Source organism: Carassius auratus, chromosome 38 (assembly GCF_003368295.1).
Source record: "Carassius auratus strain Wakin chromosome 38, ASM336829v1, whole genome shotgun sequence".
Taxonomy (NCBI): domain Eukaryota; kingdom Metazoa; phylum Chordata; class Actinopteri; order Cypriniformes; family Cyprinidae; genus Carassius; species Carassius auratus.
The window spans coordinates 19,795,675-19,815,071 of record NC_039280.1 but is presented as its reverse complement, the minus strand read 5'-3'; the positions used below and the strand labels follow the sequence as shown (position 1 = coordinate 19,815,071).

General features: G+C 37.5%; 2 protein-coding genes across 3 annotated transcripts; one reads left to right on the top strand and one right to left on the bottom strand.

The window, feature by feature from the left end:
• Positions 1-1,096: 1,096 nt before the first annotated feature.
• pbld (phenazine biosynthesis like protein domain containing) lies at positions 1,097-4,591 on the top strand. Its single transcript, XM_026224647.1, has 9 exons — positions 1,097-1,302; positions 1,422-1,518; positions 1,660-1,758; positions 2,631-2,740; positions 2,849-2,878; positions 2,974-3,062; positions 3,340-3,515; positions 3,631-3,693; positions 3,898-4,591. Exons 1-9 carry the CDS (start codon positions 1,219-1,221, stop codon positions 4,008-4,010), a joined length of 861 nt encoding a protein of 286 aa, XP_026080432.1. The 5' UTR covers positions 1,097-1,218; the 3' UTR covers positions 4,011-4,591.
• Positions 4,592-4,660: 69 nt separating this feature from the next.
• Positions 4,661-18,301, bottom strand: dna2 (DNA replication helicase/nuclease 2). Of its 2 annotated transcripts, XM_026224645.1 has the most exons (23): positions 17,982-18,301; positions 17,806-17,853; positions 16,607-17,490; positions 16,210-16,383; positions 15,925-16,108; positions 14,612-14,760; positions 14,330-14,461; positions 13,992-14,220; positions 13,783-13,900; positions 13,157-13,313; positions 12,862-13,053; positions 11,882-12,112; positions 10,731-10,847; positions 10,520-10,629; positions 10,269-10,378; positions 8,093-8,314; positions 7,629-7,822; positions 7,406-7,495; positions 5,992-6,199; positions 5,792-5,881; positions 5,532-5,714; positions 5,236-5,382; positions 4,661-5,068 (listed from the first exon to the last, which is right to left on the bottom strand). In XM_026224645.1, the coding sequence occupies exons 1-23, from the start codon at positions 18,063-18,065 to the stop codon at positions 5,015-5,017; spliced, it is 4,107 nt and encodes a 1,368-aa protein (XP_026080430.1). In that variant the 5' UTR covers positions 18,066-18,301; the 3' UTR covers positions 4,661-5,014. The 2 variants fall into 2 exon arrangements, with proteins under 2 accessions (XP_026080430.1, XP_026080431.1); XM_026224646.1 differs by lacking the exon at positions 17,806-17,853.
• Between the last annotated feature and the right edge of the window lie 1,096 nt (positions 18,302-19,397).

The window sequence follows — 19,397 nt, the reverse complement described above, 5'->3', positions numbered from 1 at the left end:
TTGCTTTACAGATCTATCACTTTTGCCACTCAGAAATGTTCAGAAATGTATCAGATATTCATTGCTCCGACACTGCATGCGTACGGTGCTCTGCCCCACCTCTTCAAACCGATTCAAACAAACTGGGCTTTGGGGGTCAAACCTGTTCGGCCACGGTTACACACACTAGATGTTTTGAACTGTGCCCGAGGGCATTTGACCCCAAAAGCCCAGTTCGTTTGACTAGTGTGGTCGCTCGTGCCACACTCGGGTGCGGTTCTTTCAAGTGTCCCAGGCACGGTTGGAAGAGGTGGGCCAGAGCGCGGTTCTGTTGGTATTCTGTTGATATTCTAGTTATATGACCAGCACCTGTATAAGCATGTTCTGGCCTGGAGTGTTTAGTGTAAATGTGAGTGCAGGCAGGGGGAGGGGGGTAATCACTCTCTGGCTCGGTTCAAGGCAGCTGTGTCTAGTGTGAAAGATTGCCTAGTGAAAGTAGCCTACATCGTTATGCTCCCCCCTCCCGCAAACATGAGCCTCTCTACCCACTGCACCCATCAAGTGTTGTCCTGCGATAGTGTTGGGCTATACTCTGAAAGTGCCTTTTATGCTTACGATCAAGGTTCTTACATTGATGTTTAAGTTGAGATTTACAATAAATATTTTAAGTGCTACTATGTAAAAGGAATACTGCTGTATAAAAAAAACACCTTATTTGTAAGTCTTAGCAAACATTATTGCACTTTTGTTTATATAGCAGTACTTTTATTTACTTTTTATAAAGCAGTACCAAACTTTTGAATTCATTATTGAATGTAGTGCATAATGTGATTAATCACGTTTTTATATACATGTATATATATATATATATATATATATATATATATATATATATATATATATATATATATATATATACATGTATATATATATATATATATATATATATATATATATATATATATATATATATATACACATATTATGTAATCGTTGACCAGCACTGATATATGTATAAATAATTTATAATTATCTCTTCCACTCTATTTTACAGATCACATCAGTACAAAGTCAGTCTAAAAAGATATTTCGAAATCTTGAGCCTGTACCTTTAAAGCTAAAGTGAGCTGCTATGTCATTAAGGTCAAAGTCTAATTTTATCTCAACTACAGCTCTACAGATACTTAAAAGGTGCAAGAATAAAAACCTAGGAAAACCTAGACTGAACAGCTGTAATCAATGGAAATTCCAATATTTATTGTTGATGCTTTTACCAATGTGCCTTTTAAAGGTAATCCTGCTGCAATATGTCTCATGGAGAATGTAAGTATTATATTACACGGGACAGTCTTCTATACATGTTATCAACACAGTGTATAGATAATTTATTCAAAATCTATGTGCTAGAAACTGTATAATATTTTTCACTGTAATACAATTAGGAGCTGAGAGATGATCTTTATCAGAGCATTGCAGCTGAGATGAATTTGTCAGAGACCGCTTTCATCACAAAAGGGAATTCTGTGGATTTTTCTTCAGGTGTGACTAACATGTGCCTGCTTTAGTACTGATACTTACCTTTTAGTATTTACAATAGTTCCACTTGGTTAGCTTTATCTTTCTGTAATATACCAAAAAAAGAAGAAAACTGTTGTAAAATCATTTCATGTATTTTGAAAGGTGCAAGGTTTGGATTACGCTGGTTTACTCCCACAAATGAGATCCCACTTTGTGGACATGCGACACTGGCCTCAGCAGCAGTGCTCTTTTACATGAAAAGTAAGAAACACTTGTTCTTACATCAATCTTTAACCAATGGACTGTGGCTGTTCTTAAAGGGGTTATATGATGCGATTTCAGGTTTTCCTTTCTCTTTGGAATGTTACAAGCTCTTGGTGAATTAAGTAGACCTGTAAAGTTGAAAAGACTAAAGTCTCAAATCCAAAGAGATATTCTTTATCAAAGTTAAGACTCTAACACGCCCCACATGTCTATGTCATGATGTGGAAATATTTGCGTAATGCCGCCCAGATGTTCACGCAAAGAAAGAAGGCATGGTTTCAGTAACCGCAGTTAGTGTTGAAGCAGCCATGTCAGGAAGATGCTGTTTGTATCTAGACGAAAGGCACATCACGCATGTGTGTGTGTGTGTGTGTGTGTGTGTGTGTGTGTAAGAGAGAGAGACAGAATCACACAGTGGAGTCAGCCGTCTGTGGCTTATCTACTGCAAACACATGCAAGCTTCATCACTGTCTGTCATGCCACTCGGTTCACCTTTTGGGCTTGAACTGATGGTAAAACTAAGGACATTATTAACGGTCTTTTACATTTATTTTGAAAGATAAAGCTTGCGATTATGGAAAGGGGCATAACATTTCATACGAGCGTTTGTGGTGTTTGGCCAATCACAATGCACTGGGTCAGTTGGCCAATCAGAGCAGACTGGGCTTGTCTGAAGGAGTTTGTAGAAAACAGTTCATTTGAGAGAGGCGGGGCATAGAGGACCTACAATAATGTACAGTATTTGAGAAATAATGTGTTTTTTGAACATTACAGCATGTCAACATATTCTATTATACCAAATACACAAAATAATGATCTTTTAAAAAAAGCATCAAATGATCACATTTAAGCACAATATCATCACACAGAAAATGTCAACCCTGTACTGGTGTTTGAGACGATGCGTGGAGAGCTGTATGTGCGTCAGCATGAAGAATCTCTAATAATGGACTTTCCCTTAAACAAACCGAACCCCCAGGTATGACCACAACACATCTCGTAGATGCTTTCTTCAACAAAACTCAGTCTCTCATTACAAATCAAGTAGTTGTCTGAATTTATTAAGCTTTGTTTGCGTTATTTGCAGGACCAACATGAAATCAAGGATCTTTTAAAGGTGACATTGCCATGTGCCAATTCTGGTTTTAGTATGACAAGTAGAAACAACATTTTTTATTTATTTATTTTCTTCATTTTGTTTTACATTTTCAGGCTGCTGTAGGAGACTTACCCATTCAGGATGTGTGTTACTGTCCAACCACAAAGAAACTGATGGTTCGTCTGGCTGACGCTTGTGACAGGTTTGCTGCTGGACTTTTCTTAGGCATTTCTAAAAAATAACAAAAAAGAAAATTCTATTGATGATGACAATGTGTTTAATTATGGGCAAAAGGAAAATAGCTTTGTAGAGACAAATTAATAATCTATTGCAAATGTTAAGTGAGGTGTATATATGAAAATAAAATAAACATTTTAGTACAACATTCAGTCAGAGAACAAATAATTGTCAATATACTACCTATTTACAATGGTTTTTTCCCCTTTCATTCTGCAGTGTTAACTCTTAATTGTTGGCAGGTCTGAACTTGTGTCTCTGAGGCCAGAGGCACAGTCTCTTTTAAGAAATGAAACCACTGGTAAGATTAGAAGTCTTATCATTACACTGAAAGGAGCAGAGAGCACTCAGTCTGGATATGACTTTTACTCCCGTGTCTTCGCTCCATGGGTTGGGGTCCCTGAAGATCCAGTCACTGGTGAGAAGATCATTTAAAATCTGTTTGAAATGTGTATCAAGTAAACCATTCACATGCTGAGTAATCAACGCTCACTGGCAATCAAAGTATCATAATACACCTTCATTTCTTAAAGGGTCTGCACATACAGTCCTTGCTGGCTACTGGTCTGAAAAGCTGAACAAAAAGAAAATGTTGGGTAAAGACCTCCTTATCCATCCCTGCATCATGCCATCATACACACATTGGAATAAAATGCATCAGAATCCACATTAAAACAATAGTGATCAAATAAACTAGTTTAAAAGCAAATGTGTAAGGATGAGTAACATGGTTTCTGATGACATGAACCAAGGCATGGCTCAGAATAAAGCATTCATCTCTGCAATATTTGTCTTTGCAGCTTACCAGTGCTCCAGTCGAGGAGGCGAAGTAAAGCTGGAGATTAGAAATGATGGTAGACTGGACATCATTGGTCTGGCACAGATCATTCTTCAGGGAACTCTTAAAATCTAGACAAACTAATTTTTGCTCTCTGTCTTTACTCTACTCAACTACAAATGAAATGAGTGTCACAGTTATACACATTTTGCATGGCACCTAGCTTTTCTGCAGCAGTTTTTGTCTGCTACAAAAGACAAGGTACTGCGTACTACAGGGCACTGGAGGTATTATATGACATGATGACTGCAGCCAGCAATAAAGCCGAACCCAGCACATGCAGTGGAAACATTGATTTCTTAATTCTACTCAACATTATCTATCAGTGAAGATTTTTTTTCCTTTTGATGTTATTTTTTTCTTTTTTTTGCAATTTTGGCATGCTCAATTATATTTTGGCTTTAGAAAATAATTGTGATTGCTCTCCTCACAAATAAACTATTTTGTGTTACATGTTCTCAGTGCTTTGTCTTTAACGTTTTACCGAAGTACCATTAAAATCAAATACTCCCAAATAAGTTGTTTTGGAATTGACATGTAAGATGTAGTGGACTAATTTTCACTGTACGTTATCTGTACTTTTACTCAAGCATGGGTTTCAGATAATCTTTACACCTCTGGACAAACTTGTGGTTTTGATGGAAATCGAGTACATTTAATTGCTATTTAATTTAATGTGTAGGTGCAAGTCATGTGTCATTTAATAAAATCCAAGTACACAGACCTGCAAGCTGTTCTTTTTATTTTAATTCAAAGAGAAAGTCAGTGTAATTCGTAAAAAAAATATATATATATAAAACACATACACAAAACGCTTACATGGATAAAACGAATGAATTAAAAAATATGCAACAAGGAGGTAGGAATTAGTTGAGTAAAGAAACTCATGAGTGTAATTATGTATTAGGGCCTGTCAGCAGTGATTTATTATTAAACGGTGCATCTATTATATAAAAATAATAAAAGCAGTCTTTAGTCATTTGAAGCTTATGTTGACCATTTCACTTAGATTTTCTTCAAGTAAAAGTTTCACAGCATTATCTTTGACAAACTATGGATCAGAAAGTTTTTTGTTGTTATCACAAGTGGATTCTGGGTAGTGCCTCATGGGCAGCAGCAGGCAGCTGGAAGATGTGAATGAAATTAAGGAGAACTTCAAAAATTTTGTTTCACTAAAAAGTTGAATAATAAAATGAATAATGTATTACTGGCTTAACTAATTTCAAGGAAATAGTGATAAAAAGTCCCTGAATGAACCGGCAATAAGATTCTCATACATAAACACAGCTGTAAAGGATATCATATCTTCCTGTTGAAGGTGGCAGAGAAGTTTCTCTAGCGGTGCGTAGCGGCGAAGAGAGGGCGCTGAGCCCAGCATGAGGAGCTTGTGTTTGGCTCTAGTGATGGCCACATTCAGCCTGCGCCAGTCTTGGAGCAACTCACCCAGCTGTAAAATGAGTTTACACATGAGAATAATGAAATAATCGAGCACATAATGGCCCATGCATCATATACTCAATCACTGCGATGAACCGTTAATTGGCTTAAATATTAAATATTTAGTTTGTTTAAATTCAGGGTGGGAAGGCCACTTACGTTGCCTTCAGGGTTGCTTCGAACAAAGGACACAATGATGACGCTTTTGTCACGTCCTTGGTATTTGTCCACTGTGTTGACTTCCAGAGCTTTATAGGCGTCTCCCTGGAGCAGACTGGAGATGGCTTTTAGCTGTTGTCGATATGGAGCAATGACCCCAATATCAGACGCTCTGCATCCAGCCTACAACACAATTTAAATTAAATAGAATTTCAAATATTAAGGGGGGGGGGGTTCACAACAAATGTTTATGTTCGGACCTTGAGTAGCAGAGTGACAATTGCATGGACCAATATAGCTTCCATGTGGTTGCTGATGCCACTTTTCTCCACCGTCTCAGGAGCGGGAACCTAAAGAAAGGTACAGTACATAATGCTAAAAGTAAATGAATAACAAATTCAGGATTCTATAACCGGCCAAATGAGATTAAGACTAAGAAAAAAGAAGCAGTCAGACTGACCTCAGACGTGTCCAGGAAACAGACAGGACTATTGGGATCCAGCGCAGCCTGGACCCAAGCGCTATACTGCGGCTGACACACAAACAGGTCCAGCTCCTTCTCAACCTGAGCTCTACCGGGCAGCTGCAGCACCGCGCTTGCCGTCCTCTCAGAGCCACACTCCAGTCGGCCCTCGTACATCAGAGCATTGCTCAGGGACATGATCGCACTGCAGGATAGAAAAGGGCAAGTGTAAAAGCTGGAACTGCTGCTTGTGAACATTCTCAAATATGTATAGGAAAAATCACCTATTAGTATTCCAATAATAGAGTTTTTAATGTCCATTTAAGATACATTTAATATCTAAGGGATAGTTCACCCAAAAATGACAATGGTTATTCCAAACCCATAAGACCTTTGTTTGTTTTCAGAACACAAATTAAGATATTTTTGATGAAATACGAGATCTCTAGGACCATGAATAGACAGCAACGCAGCTACCAAGTTCAAGTCCTAGAAGGATGAAATAGCCCAGGTGACATCAGTGATTCAACTGAAATTTTATGAAGCTACGAAAATTATTTCATTCAACAATTCTTCCCTTCTGTCTCAAGTCTCCACCATGCATTGACTAAAGTACCCGGACATATGCATTGAGGTGCTGTTTAGAACATGTGCTGAAGTCTGACACAGTAGAGAATTTTTTTTTTGAATAAAGGTATTTTTGTTTTCTTTGCACACAAAAGCTATTCTAATAGTTTCATAAAATTACAGTTAAACCACTGATGTCACATGGGCTATTTGAATGATGACTTTATTATCTTTCAGGACCTTGAATGTGGTAGTTGTGTTGCGGTCTATGCAGGGTCAGGAAGCTCTTGGAATTCATCAAAAATATCTTCATTTATGTTCCAAATATTGAAGTTCTTACAAGTTTGGAATCATATGAGGGTGAGAAATTAATGACAGAATTAAAATTTTTGGGTGAACTATTTTAAACAATTTTATGGGCAAAAATTATTTAAAGATTTGGTCAAAATTTTTAACTCCTTATCCACTTTTTTCTTCCTGTAAAAATGGGCACGGCCATTTGTAAATTCTTTAGGTCTAGCTTTTGATCTCATCCACTTTCAGCTACTTATAGCTGTACAAAACAGTTTGTTTTGCTGCTTTATATTGAAAATGAGTGTGTCTTACCATATTATTTTAACGTATTATCTTAATAATGAACACACTGGTTTGTAGTGCAAACAGTTTTACCGTTTACTGCATGTTGTTATTCTTCTCGTTATTTCCTACAACGGCTAATAAACCTTAAGTCTTGCCCATAGGCTTACTTCTACGATGAAGAAAGTTGGATATTAAATTTGACGTATATATTGTTATTTATTTCCATTTAACAATCGCATATATGTTTGACTGATGTATCTCCCACCTGTTCATTCGGTACTGCACATTCAGCTGAACAACTGCATCACTATGGTGCTCCAGACGTTTGAACAAACTCTCATCCATGCCCAGTGTTCTGAGTAAAAATAAGAGCAATGGGGAATGAGGTATATTAATGTCGTGATAGTGTAACTGCTGTATTCAGAGGCTTAACATGACAAGCTTCATTAAAACATGACAAGTTATGAATGAGTATACAAGTGTACTACCTGGCTTCAGCATTCTGTACAATCGGAGGAAGTTGTTGGTGGTCTCCCACCAGGACAAAGCGCTGGGCGTAGAACAGCGGACCCAAACATACAGGTTGACTGATCTGAGATGCCTCATCCACGATGCAGAAGTCAAAGCGTCTACGGCTGAATATTGGGTGCTTTACACCCATACAGGTGGTGGCCACAATCAGCTACAAAGAAAATGGGGTAAGCTTTACAAAACAGTTTGGATGTTTTATATGTAGAGCAATCAATCAGAGATTGAACAATCCTGTCATATTCGTTACAGTTCAAAAGTTTGGGGTTTAGAAAGAAATCAAAACTTTTATGATCAAAAGTGAGAGTAAAGATTTCGAATGTTACAAAAAAATGTATAATAATAATTCAAATAATTGCTGTTCTTTTGAACTTCTGAATATTAAACAGCTTAACATTTCAAGCACCAAATCAAAAGAAATTACTTCTTTGTTATACAGTTGTTCCAGCTCTTCTAGTGTTTGGATGCCTTTGGCCCGACATGACTCCTCTGTGAAGGGCAGGATGTCATGGTGCACTTTTTGAGAACGACCGAGTCGCAGGAAGCCAATCTTAAACCTCTTTAGTTTCAGGAGGATGTTGTCCACAGCAGAGTGAGTGTAGCTAGTCAGAAGTACACTGAAGCCACAAGCATGGAGTATACGTACCTGTAAAACAAGGAAGTGTAAAATACTTGTCAGATTAATATTCCTCTGTATATAGAAACCAGTAGCAAAAACAATTTCACTCCACAGGTCAGAAAGAGGGTATATATATATAAAAAAAAAGTAATGCAAACAAAATTATGACAAGAAACTGAATACAGTTTAGGGCTGCACGATATTGGGAAAAAATTACATTGCGATATTTTATTTTTCTGAGATATATATTGCGATATGAAATCTAATCAAATTTTTTCTTACAAAAAGAAATGGGTGAGCACACTTACATTCTCATTTAAAATTATTTAAATATCGACACCATTGTGTCAGTTGATTAATATGCAGAGAGAGAGAGAGCAATAAGAGAGAGCAAGACAGCGCTCATGTTGTTTAAAGACATTGAGTGTGCGGCCGGGGCTCGCTCTCGCACACGCTCTTTCTCTCACGCTCTCTCTCGCGCACGCGCTCACTCTCACTCTCTCACTCTCGCCCATACAGTTAATGAATAACAGATCAACTACGACAGCCTACATGGCACATCCTGCGATGTACGAATCTACGATAGTCACATATCGATGCTTAAAGGGGGGGTGAAATGCTATTTCATGCATACTGAGTTTTTTACACTGTTAAAGAGTTGGATTCCCATGCTAAACATGGACAAAGTTTCAAAAATTAAGTTGTACGTTTGAAGGAGTATTTTTGTTCCAAAAATACTCCTTCCGGTTTGTCACAAGTTTCGTTTTTTTTCGAGTATGGCTCTGTGTGACGTTAGATGGAGCGGAATTTCCTTATATGGGTCCTAAGGGCGCGTCTGCCGGAAGAGCGCTCGCTCCCGTATAGCAGAGCAGAGACGAGACATTCACTGACCAGAGCGAGAGCGAAATGTCACAAAAGAAGTGTGTTTTTGGTTGCGAGGGCAAGACAACCCTGCACAGATTACCAAAGAAAAAACAGCATTAAGGGACCAGTGGATGGGGTTTATTTTTACAGAGCATCAACGGAGTTGTGCAAGTGTTTGTGTTTGTTCCCTGCATTTCGAAGATGCTTGTTTTACAAACAAGGCCCAGTTTGACGGCGGATTTGCACATCGTTTATTTCTTAAGGATGATGCAGTCCCAACGAAAAAGGGTCACGATCGTGTGTTGGAACCGCAGGCGGTGAGTAAAACTGCTTCAAATATCTCTGTGTTGTTAACTTAGCTATCCGCGCATAAGCACATCAAGTAAACCTTGTACACCTTTAAAGAAAAAAAAAAGACGACAAAGTGGAACTTAGTCATTTTCCAAAACCGTTAAGTGTTACGGAGGCCAGTGAGTAGTCCTGTGCAGGTAAACCTCCACGATCTCAAGAGACGCACTAGCAACAGACGCTAGTGGCTGTAGCCATTTAGCCTCCTTGTTGAGGAGACCCGGGTTCGAGCCCCGCTCGAAGCGAGTGCTCGGAGCGTCAGAAAGGACCCGGGAGAGAGGGGTTACATAAGCAAATATATACAGTTTCAATACATACCACATAGAGACGCTGTTGTAGTCGTTGCTGCTGCTGCTCTCGTTCAGTTTCAGCCTCGGGATCTGATTCTGGATCATAAATATACGCTGAATCTGACTGTTAGCCATGGTTTGTTTTGGATGATGTTTTTTTTTTCCTCACGGTAATGTCACAACTTCCAACGGCTCTCAACGCAAAAGCCTACTCGCGCACGTGATTCTTTAGCTCCGCCCACACGTCACGCCTCCAGCGGCTCGTGTTTTTCCGAAAAAAATCGGCTCAGACTATTTTTCCCTTATAAATATAATACAACTAAAGGCTTTTTGGAGTTATGAAGGATGCAGTACTACTCTATAGGTACTCAAGATTAACAGGAGATTGAGTGAAAATGAGCATTTCACCCCCCCTTTAAACGACCTAATTTACAGTTGTCTTAAAACTCAACTGGTTTTCGAAATTCATTAGTTCTTACCAGTGTACAGATGGTGGTAGTTTTCCCAGTACCTGGCATTCCCACAATAAGTGTGTAGTCTTTGGATAGTAGCACTTTTTTCATGGCTTGTTTCTGGGGTTTGTTGAGTCCTAAAAGGAAACATAATTAAAACTCATTCATCAGACAGGAACAGAGAAGTTCTGTTATTCAAAGAACACATCAAGGGCATGTTTTAAAGCAACTGGCCGCAGAAATATTGAGATTATGGTTCAATGTTAGTGTTTGAACACCTTTCAGGATGCTGGCCACAGTGTCCTTGGCGTCTCGTGGCAAAACACTGCTGAGGCTGTCAATGAACTGAGGAGGCCTGAATTCCACAATCAGCTCCCTCAGTCTTTCACTGCAGAAAAATAGACATTTTATAGCTTTTAATATAGAACAAAAAACACTATCAGTGAGACATTTAAAGTCAAAAGAACAAAAAGAAAATTAGAATCAGACCTGTTTGGAGTGTTTTCCATTAACATAGATAGGTTTCCTAAATGGGTGCTAAGACCGCCTGCACCTTCATCCTGGTCCAGTCGGAAAACCGTATTTAAGGAATACTTGGAAAGGTTTCTGGAAATTTTATGAATGTGGAATTAAGCTTTGATGTACCCTTGAACATTTCAGATTCAGTAATATTAAACAGCATTAGTGGTCGACTGATCTGTTTTTTTATGACAGCTGATGCTGATATCTTGGAAAGCAGGGGGCTCGTTAGCCGATATATAAAAAATTTTATATTTAAGAAATTGTAAATCATTTGACAATGGATTAAAAAAATAAATGTGTAAAATAGTGTTTTATCACGGTACCAAAATTTCAGTATTCGGTACCGATACCAGTGAAAATCCACGGTTCTCTGTACCAATTTCGGTACCAAAGCAAAACACAAAAATATGCTAATTTGAAAAAAAAAAAAAAATTATCACTAGAAAATAAAACCAATGCCATCTTTATATTATTTACAATTGTGTTTAAAGTTTTTTCTACAAGTAATATAATTATGAAAAACAGTAAAAATAGTGTGATTTATTTCTTAAAAAAAATAAAGTTGTATAATTTTTTTTTCAACAGTAGTAGCAGTATCACATACATTCTACTAAATAATAGTAATATTTCTAGCACAATGCCTTTATGAAAAAATGAACTTATTTTAACGGGTTGCCGTGAATATCTTTACATTTACACTGATTTTACTCAAATGAAACGGTAAAATGCTTGTGAAGTGACTCAGAACAGTTCTGGTGATGTAGTTTATGTATTTATGTCCTCATTGACACGGCAGATGCTGAAATTACTGCAAGCGTCATGCGCTTCAGTCTATGTAGTAAACAAACCAGCACGTCTCTGCCATTCATTCATTTGGAAGGTATGTGAAATTAAATGTTCATTGACCATTCAAAGATTTGTTTATATTACATAAATGCGTGTTAATGCTGATGGCATTGCCTTTCTCAACTCAGTCAAAATAAGAGTTCTGCCTTGAACACATCGGCTAAGCAGAAAAACTTACCGGCCGATGCCGATATTTGAAAAATACCAAATATAGGCCGATATATCGGTCGACCACTAAACAGCATTACAAAAAGCATCTGCAAGAGGCTTACTTGTCCAAAGAGCAAGTCACTCCACTGACAGTTATTTCTGTGACGTATCCCGTGGCTAGGCCTATAAGCATCAAGTCCTGATCACTGACCACAATCCTGTCACCCACTATCAGCCCAGTCAGTGTCTGATCGCTCTCCTTCCTCACAAAGCTGTGCTTATATACACCATCAGACACGACGCTGACGTCTCCAGCTAACTGCATGTTACCCACGCAGCCACCACTTTTCTCCCTGAGAATGAACAACATAAGAATACTGATGCAACAGAAACATTCATTAAGGCCAAAAGCATTCAATTAATTCAAACCACCACTGTTAAGGCCCGTTCACACCAGGCACAATAATTATAAAGATAACGATAAAGATATAGTTCTAAAAATCGTAAAAATCGAGTCCACACCACAACTATAACGAAAAAGGCACAGAGAAACGATATCGTTGGAATCACTTTCAGAACAATTTTTTTTTTTCTGATGAACGATAAAAACATTGCCAACCAATCATAATCAATCCTGCTGTAATGAGCTCGATAATTTAAAGCAGCAGACGCGCATCCGGTTAAAATACACAGACAATATAGTTTGCTGGTGTGGATGCTAATATCGTTATCTTTATAGTTATCGTTCTTGGTGTGAATGGGCCTTTATTCTTTTATTTATTTAGTTTTATTTACATGTTTTATTAAGGCCAATAAAACATGTAAATATTTTTGATGAAATCTAAGGGATTTCGGTCTCTCTGCTGTCAACTACCTCAAATGTTTCATGCTTCAAAAAGTTCAGAAAAACATTGTAAAAGTAATCCATATGAATCAAGTAGCTTGATTCATATGGATTTTGTCTTTATTTTTGGTGAAACAAAAATCTCTAGAAATTGCAACTATTTGTGCTTCAAAGTTGAACAAAAGTCTTCTGAATGGGTTTGGATGGAATGATTTTGAGGGGGAGTACAGTAAAAGTAATATTTCATAAAACACCCACCTCTGCTGGGCAGTCTGAAGCCAGATATTGCGGCGACCTGCTTTGTTCTCCATGGTGAGAGCCTCCAGCATGCAGAGCAGCAACCAGTGGCTGAAGTACTGGAGGTGCACACGGCTGAGGTGCTCGCTCTCCGACTGCACAAAGGCCTGTGGATCTTCACTACAGTTCTCCATGGGATCTCTCTCTATAGCTCTATACAAAATGATGCATTTCCGCTGAAGCTCAGTGGAATTACAAAACTCTGTTTGAAGTTGTAATGGAAGATGATGCATGAAGAGAGGGAAAAAAACAGTACCTGCTGTAAACTGCACAGTTCCTTTTCTGAGGACAGTACTTGCATGCCTGCTGGTCAGACACAATGGCAGGCAATGGGGCCATTCGACTTTTTCCTTTCTCCTTAATAAGATTGTTTCCGATGTGATGGGCCAATGAGTTTCTTATTTTAATCAGCTCTGTGACAGAAAAAATATTTATCAGTACAGTCATAAGCAGGATATAAGGCTATCTTTGATTTCAATGTTACTCTGTTATGACTACAAGTAAATTCTTGCAACATCTGTATGAAACTACATGATCTGAAGGGATAGTTCACCCAACAATGTAAATTCTGTCATTCATTACTCACCCTCATGATAAGCTATCAGAATCTTTTTTTGAACATAAGTGAAGATATTTTTGATGAAATCGAAGGGATTTCTGTCTCTCTGCTGTCGACTAACTCAAATGTTTCATGCTTCAAAAAGTTCAGAAAAAGATTGTAAAAGTAATCCATATGAATCAAGTAGCTTGATACTTTCTATTGGCATAGAAACCTCATTTTCCATTAAAATACCTTAACTTGTGTTTTGAAGATATATGAACTGATTGAGGGTAAGCAAATGATGACATTATGTTACATTTAAAGAAACCTAACAAACTAACCTCTCCTGTCCATGTGGTTGCCCACAACAGGATGTAGACTGCCAGTCTTCAAGTAGACTAGGAAACCTGCCTCTGGATCGCAACGTCTAGATGAGCTCATCAAAGTGTACAGGATAACCTTAATAAAATTCAAATAATGAATGATATTCAGGAGTGACACACAGTAATACTGTTAACACGTGACATGTCTACAAAGTTGCGTTTTGTACCTGACTGCGATGCTCAATGGAGTTTGACTCCTTGCCGGTTTTCAGCTCCAGCGGCACAATCCTCTCTGTGGGCTTTCTGCCTCTCCGATGAATCCTAACTCCAGCTGTGACATCGATCTTCCCCTTCAGGCCAAAACGTGGACACCAGATGTTCTCCTCGATGTCCGCAAAATCTGTGAATGTCACGCTACAGGTGGCATCTTGCTTGCTCAGAGCCCCGTCACTAGGGCTGATGGTAAATAACCACAAAAACCATTACATTTATTCATAATATTAAACTGAATCGACCATGTTCTCAATCTTCTTAAAAATAAATACATATATATAAATACACTCACAGTTTGAGAGTGAGCTGCTTTTGTCCAGCTTGTGGTGAAGTGTGGAGGTAGTGTTTTGACCACTCAGATAAAGAGGGAAGATATTCATCTACTTCCTGTTTCATGTCAGCCTGGGTCAGCTTTAGACTATACCTAAATAAAGTAAGTAATAGACAAGCACATAACAGATCTTTACTGCTGTCATCAAATACTGTATTTGAGATTTAAGAAAAAAAAACTATAGCTTCTAAAGATACATCTTATATGCCTCTAAAGGTGGAGATGTTACAAGATAGCTCTTACATTTGTCCGAGGTAGTTGGGGTTTCTTAGGGCCTCCGCAGCAAGCCTCTGTATCCGCTCTAGGGAGAAATCTGAGGACATGGCTGCTTTTTGGAAGATATCATGAACTATGGTACCATTTAACATCTGCTTAGATCCACCATCAAATGCCTGTTTAAAAACCACAAACAGTTTCATTATTTGAAGCACTACAATTTTGACAACAACAACAATAAAGAAAGGTTTGCATCATCCAATTAAGGGAAAGACATAAATGCTCAGTATTCTCCATTGTTGAAAACATTCATATGAGCAGTATGTATGTACATTCTGCTGTTGATGGCTACTAGATATTGAGATTTAATTGTGCATGCTCATTAATACGCTGTGAAATATAATCTAACAAATCTGAAAATGAATATACATTTTCCATACCATACATTATAATATATTACTAAAAAGTTTTGCCAGTAAGATTTTTTAATCTTAAAATATCAATACTAATCTCAAAAATACTGTACAAACAGCAAATTGTGATATATTGGTACATTTTAATATATTTTTAAATGTTATGTATTTCCTTGACCGCGAAGGTGAATTTTCAGCAGTTTCTTGGTGCTCAAAAAAACATTTCTTGTTATTATGATCAATGATCAATGTAAAGAGTGGCGCTTAATATTTTTGCTGTATTTTTGCTAGAGATGCGCCGATTGATCGGCCAGGGATCAGAATCCGGTGATTTTCCTTATGATCGGCCCGGATCTGTGACCGGCCTCACTTCTTTCACTTAAATTCTGATGGTTACGACTTACAGTTTAGGAGCAGAAAAATGTACATTTGATTGCATTAATTTCTTTAGTGTTTTGTACCTGAATAAAAACTTACTTAACCTGAAAAACTTAGTTTCATAGCTGTGTTTATTCTATTGCATTTATTTGTGCCGTTGTTTGCAGTTTTTGTATTTGTTCTTATTTTATTTTTTATTTATAATATTTTATGAAAATAAAACTTTGCATTGAAGAAAAGTAGATTTTTGTTTGCATATGCGGTCAATAATAGTTCTTCTAAAAGAATCGTCAAAAATCGGTATCACATTAACAAAAAAAATCGAAAATCGGAATCTGCCAAGAAAATTGCAATCAGTGCATTTGTAATTTTTGCATAGTATTTTTACCAGGATTATTTGATGAATAGAAAGTTCTAAAAAGACATTATAAATATCTTTAGTCATTTTTAACCAACTGAATAACCGAAAAAAAAAAAACATATATTTACTGACCCCAAAAACTTTGAACGACAGTGCATATGCTTATGCTCAACATTATATTTTCACACCTTAAACATTTCTCCCAGCACCCCTCGCCTCATGCAGCGAATACTGTTGGCAATGCTGGTCCCCGAAATCAGCAGGTCAGGCAGCAGAACCAGGAAGCCAGAGTCTCTATCAATCGTCCACGAGCCAGAAACACACCTCCCTTCCAAGTGAATGACATCCCCAACAGCAACCGGAGTACTCTCCCTTTTAGAAATGTGGTCGGAAATAAAAAAAATTAAAAAAGACAATCAGAAAGAAAGAACTCTCTAAAAAATCTTTTTCACATGCCAAGTAACATTTTGTACCAGCCATCTTTGAGAATACAGGTCTCTCTGGACTGTGCCGTCTTGGAGCAGGTGATGGTTAAGTGCTTCTCAGTGCAATTTCGTGATGAGTTGATGTCCCGTACATCCAGTACCCAGTATCGGTTATGAACACCAGAGGCCAGTATAACATGCTCTGGTATACTTTTGTTTTTTCTAAAATTTAAAGAAACCAGTTTTTAGCAGGGGTTATTATTTTTAACTTTAAATCTATTAAAAAATTATATATATATTATATAGAAACAGAAAAACAGAAAAAAGCTAATTCAAAATATTGATTAATTAATACTGATAATACTGGTTTTAATAATAATAAAAAAAAACATACTCTAAAATATTACAAAATCTCACATAAATAGATAAAATAAAACATTCATACTCATGACTGAACTTCTTGGGTTTTGGCGTCTCCAATTTTTGCTCCATGCCATCATCAAACCAATCGTCGATCAGATCAGTAAAGTCATCTTCAAATGGGACTGGCAAAGTTTTTCCATCAGCAATTTTGTCTTTCGCTTGCAGATCAGCAGTACTCAAGGGCCTCTTCTTAGTAAGTGGACAGGTGTGAAAAGTCTCTTTGTCTTCAGTAGATCCATTTTGTATCCATGAACTGTATGACGTCACAAGATCAAAATCATTCGTTCCAGAAACCGTACTCGTGTCTATTTCCGGCTTCAGGTTTACAGCAAGTGAATTTTCTTTTTCACTAGTACTAAAGCTCAGATGTTGAGATTTTTTTAAAGGCTTTGAGAATCCATTTGTTTCTCCTTTCATACTCTCAAAACTGACAGACTCTGCTTTAATTTTTTTCCCAAGACTATTTGAAAAAGCATTTCGATTGGCCCCTGGAGAGCTTGCATCACGATCAGGTGGTTTCTGCATGGTCCTGGACCGTTTGGCACTCTGGATGTTCTCTGAGCTTTGCAACAACCTCTTTACAGAGCCAGAGTGACTTACGCCATTCTTGAGCTCAAAAGTGTCTTCTGGCTCTGGACTGCTGGTTTCCTGTGGCTGCATCAGCTTGCGTGCCATCAGGCTAGGTTTACCCCTGACACCTTTAGTATGCAGGCCACGGGAGACAGGTGAGCGGTTCTCATAGGAAGTGTCTGAAGGGTTCTCGCTCCTCAGACTGTCAGGCGTCTCTGGGACTGCAGAAGGGGTTGGAGAGCAGGGGACATTTCTATCCTCCATAAAGCCTGTCTTCAATGAAACAGGGAATCTGGTAATCCCTGCTGCTATTTTTTTAGGTGACTTTGGTGAAGCCTGATAAAACAAGATGATGTTATGGTGTGATGTCAACCTTATTTTTTACATAACAGCGGGTGGCCATTTCTTACTTTAACATGCAAGGTACCAATAACTTTTTTAATTGAATTTAAAAAATACCAAATATTAAAAAGGTTCCAAAGACTTATATCAAACAACCAAAATCAATGTAAGGATCAAGAGTAACTACATAAATATAATCACAAACATATATGTGACCTGGACCACAAAACCAGTCTTAAGTGTCAATTTTTCGAATTTGAGAGTTAAACATCATGTGAAAGAGTTCAGTTAATTGTTGTCTTATATTACCTTTGAAACAAAAAAGGCAGAAATGTTTGACTGAACTCCAGTGACCATCTACAACAACAACCACAAGTTAGTTAGTACACATTCACAGCTGATAACTTCTAACTTAACGTTAAGTTACATCTTCATAGAGAGAAGAGGGTGAAACAAAGCATCAGAGATAAATTAACGTTACTTACGGAAGATTTTCTGGATTTACACTTAATCATCTTGGAATGAAAGTAAATAAATAAATAAATAATATTCGGAGAATCCAATAGCATAAAGTAACGTTAGCTCTACTGATATCAAAACCCCCCTCACAACTACATATAAACTCAGCCACCGCTATTACGGCTCAAATGTAATTCGTCCAGAAGCAGATATTCTGCAGTAGCAACGGTCATCCGAGCGGTTCTCACATATGCTTTCAAAGAATATTAATAACAGAAGATTTCCTGCGTGAACAACTCTTGCTGAATCCCTGCAAAGTAAACACTGCGATCTCAAGATTCCCGCGTACAGTCCGTGAACACGTCACACGAACAAGCAAACGTTTCCTCTTTGCATTTACGTCGCCTTTACCTTTACACTGCCACCTAGTGTCAGTGAGGTTCTTCTTCTTCTTCTTCTGAATTTTTTATGGCGGTTGGCAAACCAGCTTATGGTGCATTACCGCCACCTACCAAACTGGAGTGTGGAGCTCAGACAAGCAAGGAAATGAAAAAAAATAAAAATAAAATAATAATAATAATAATAATAAAAAAAAAAAAAAAAAAAAAAAAAAAAAAAAAAAAAAAACTAAATTATCCCGTATAACCCTATGTCTTTAATAAATTTAATAATGGCTCTATACTTCTTCCATTGCTCAAAATTACATTCCAAAAAGCTTTGTATATTGTAAGTGTTAATGTCCAATTTTTCCATTTCTTGAATAAGCAATATTCTTTCATTTTCGTACTGTTGACATGAAAATAAAATATGCTCTATTGTCTCTGATTCATCACAATTTCTACATTTACCTGTTGCATGCTTTCCTATTTTAAAAAGGGAATGATTTAGTCCAGAATGTCCAATTCTAAGACGTGAAATGATAATATCTTCCTTCCTGTTCTTATATACACTTCTTCCATTTCCTACAAGTTGTTGGATGCTATTAAGATGTCTGCCCTTGCTATCAACATCCCATGCTTCTTGCCATTTACTATGAGTGACTTCTTTCACTTTAGCCTGAACCTCTTTTTTACTAAGAGCCACTTGTATGTCAACATCTGCATGATTTAAAGCTTGCTTAGCTAGTTTGTCAGCCACTTCATTAGCCTCTACTCCCACATGAGCAGGGACCCACAGAAACATAATAAGACTAGTATTACTATTTCTCAATAAACTTGCTAGAATATCAAAAATAATATCTTGCCTAGTTGATTTTAGTCCACTTGCAAGGCTTGAAAGTGCTGCATAAGAATCAGAACAGATGACTGCTAACCTAGGTTTTACATCCTCCACCCAATGAAGTGCTACCAGAATGGCAATAAGTTCTGCTGTATACACCGATACATTAGTGAGGTTATTGCTCGAGTTTGTAGTTATAAACAAATCTGCTCGTTTATTATGAA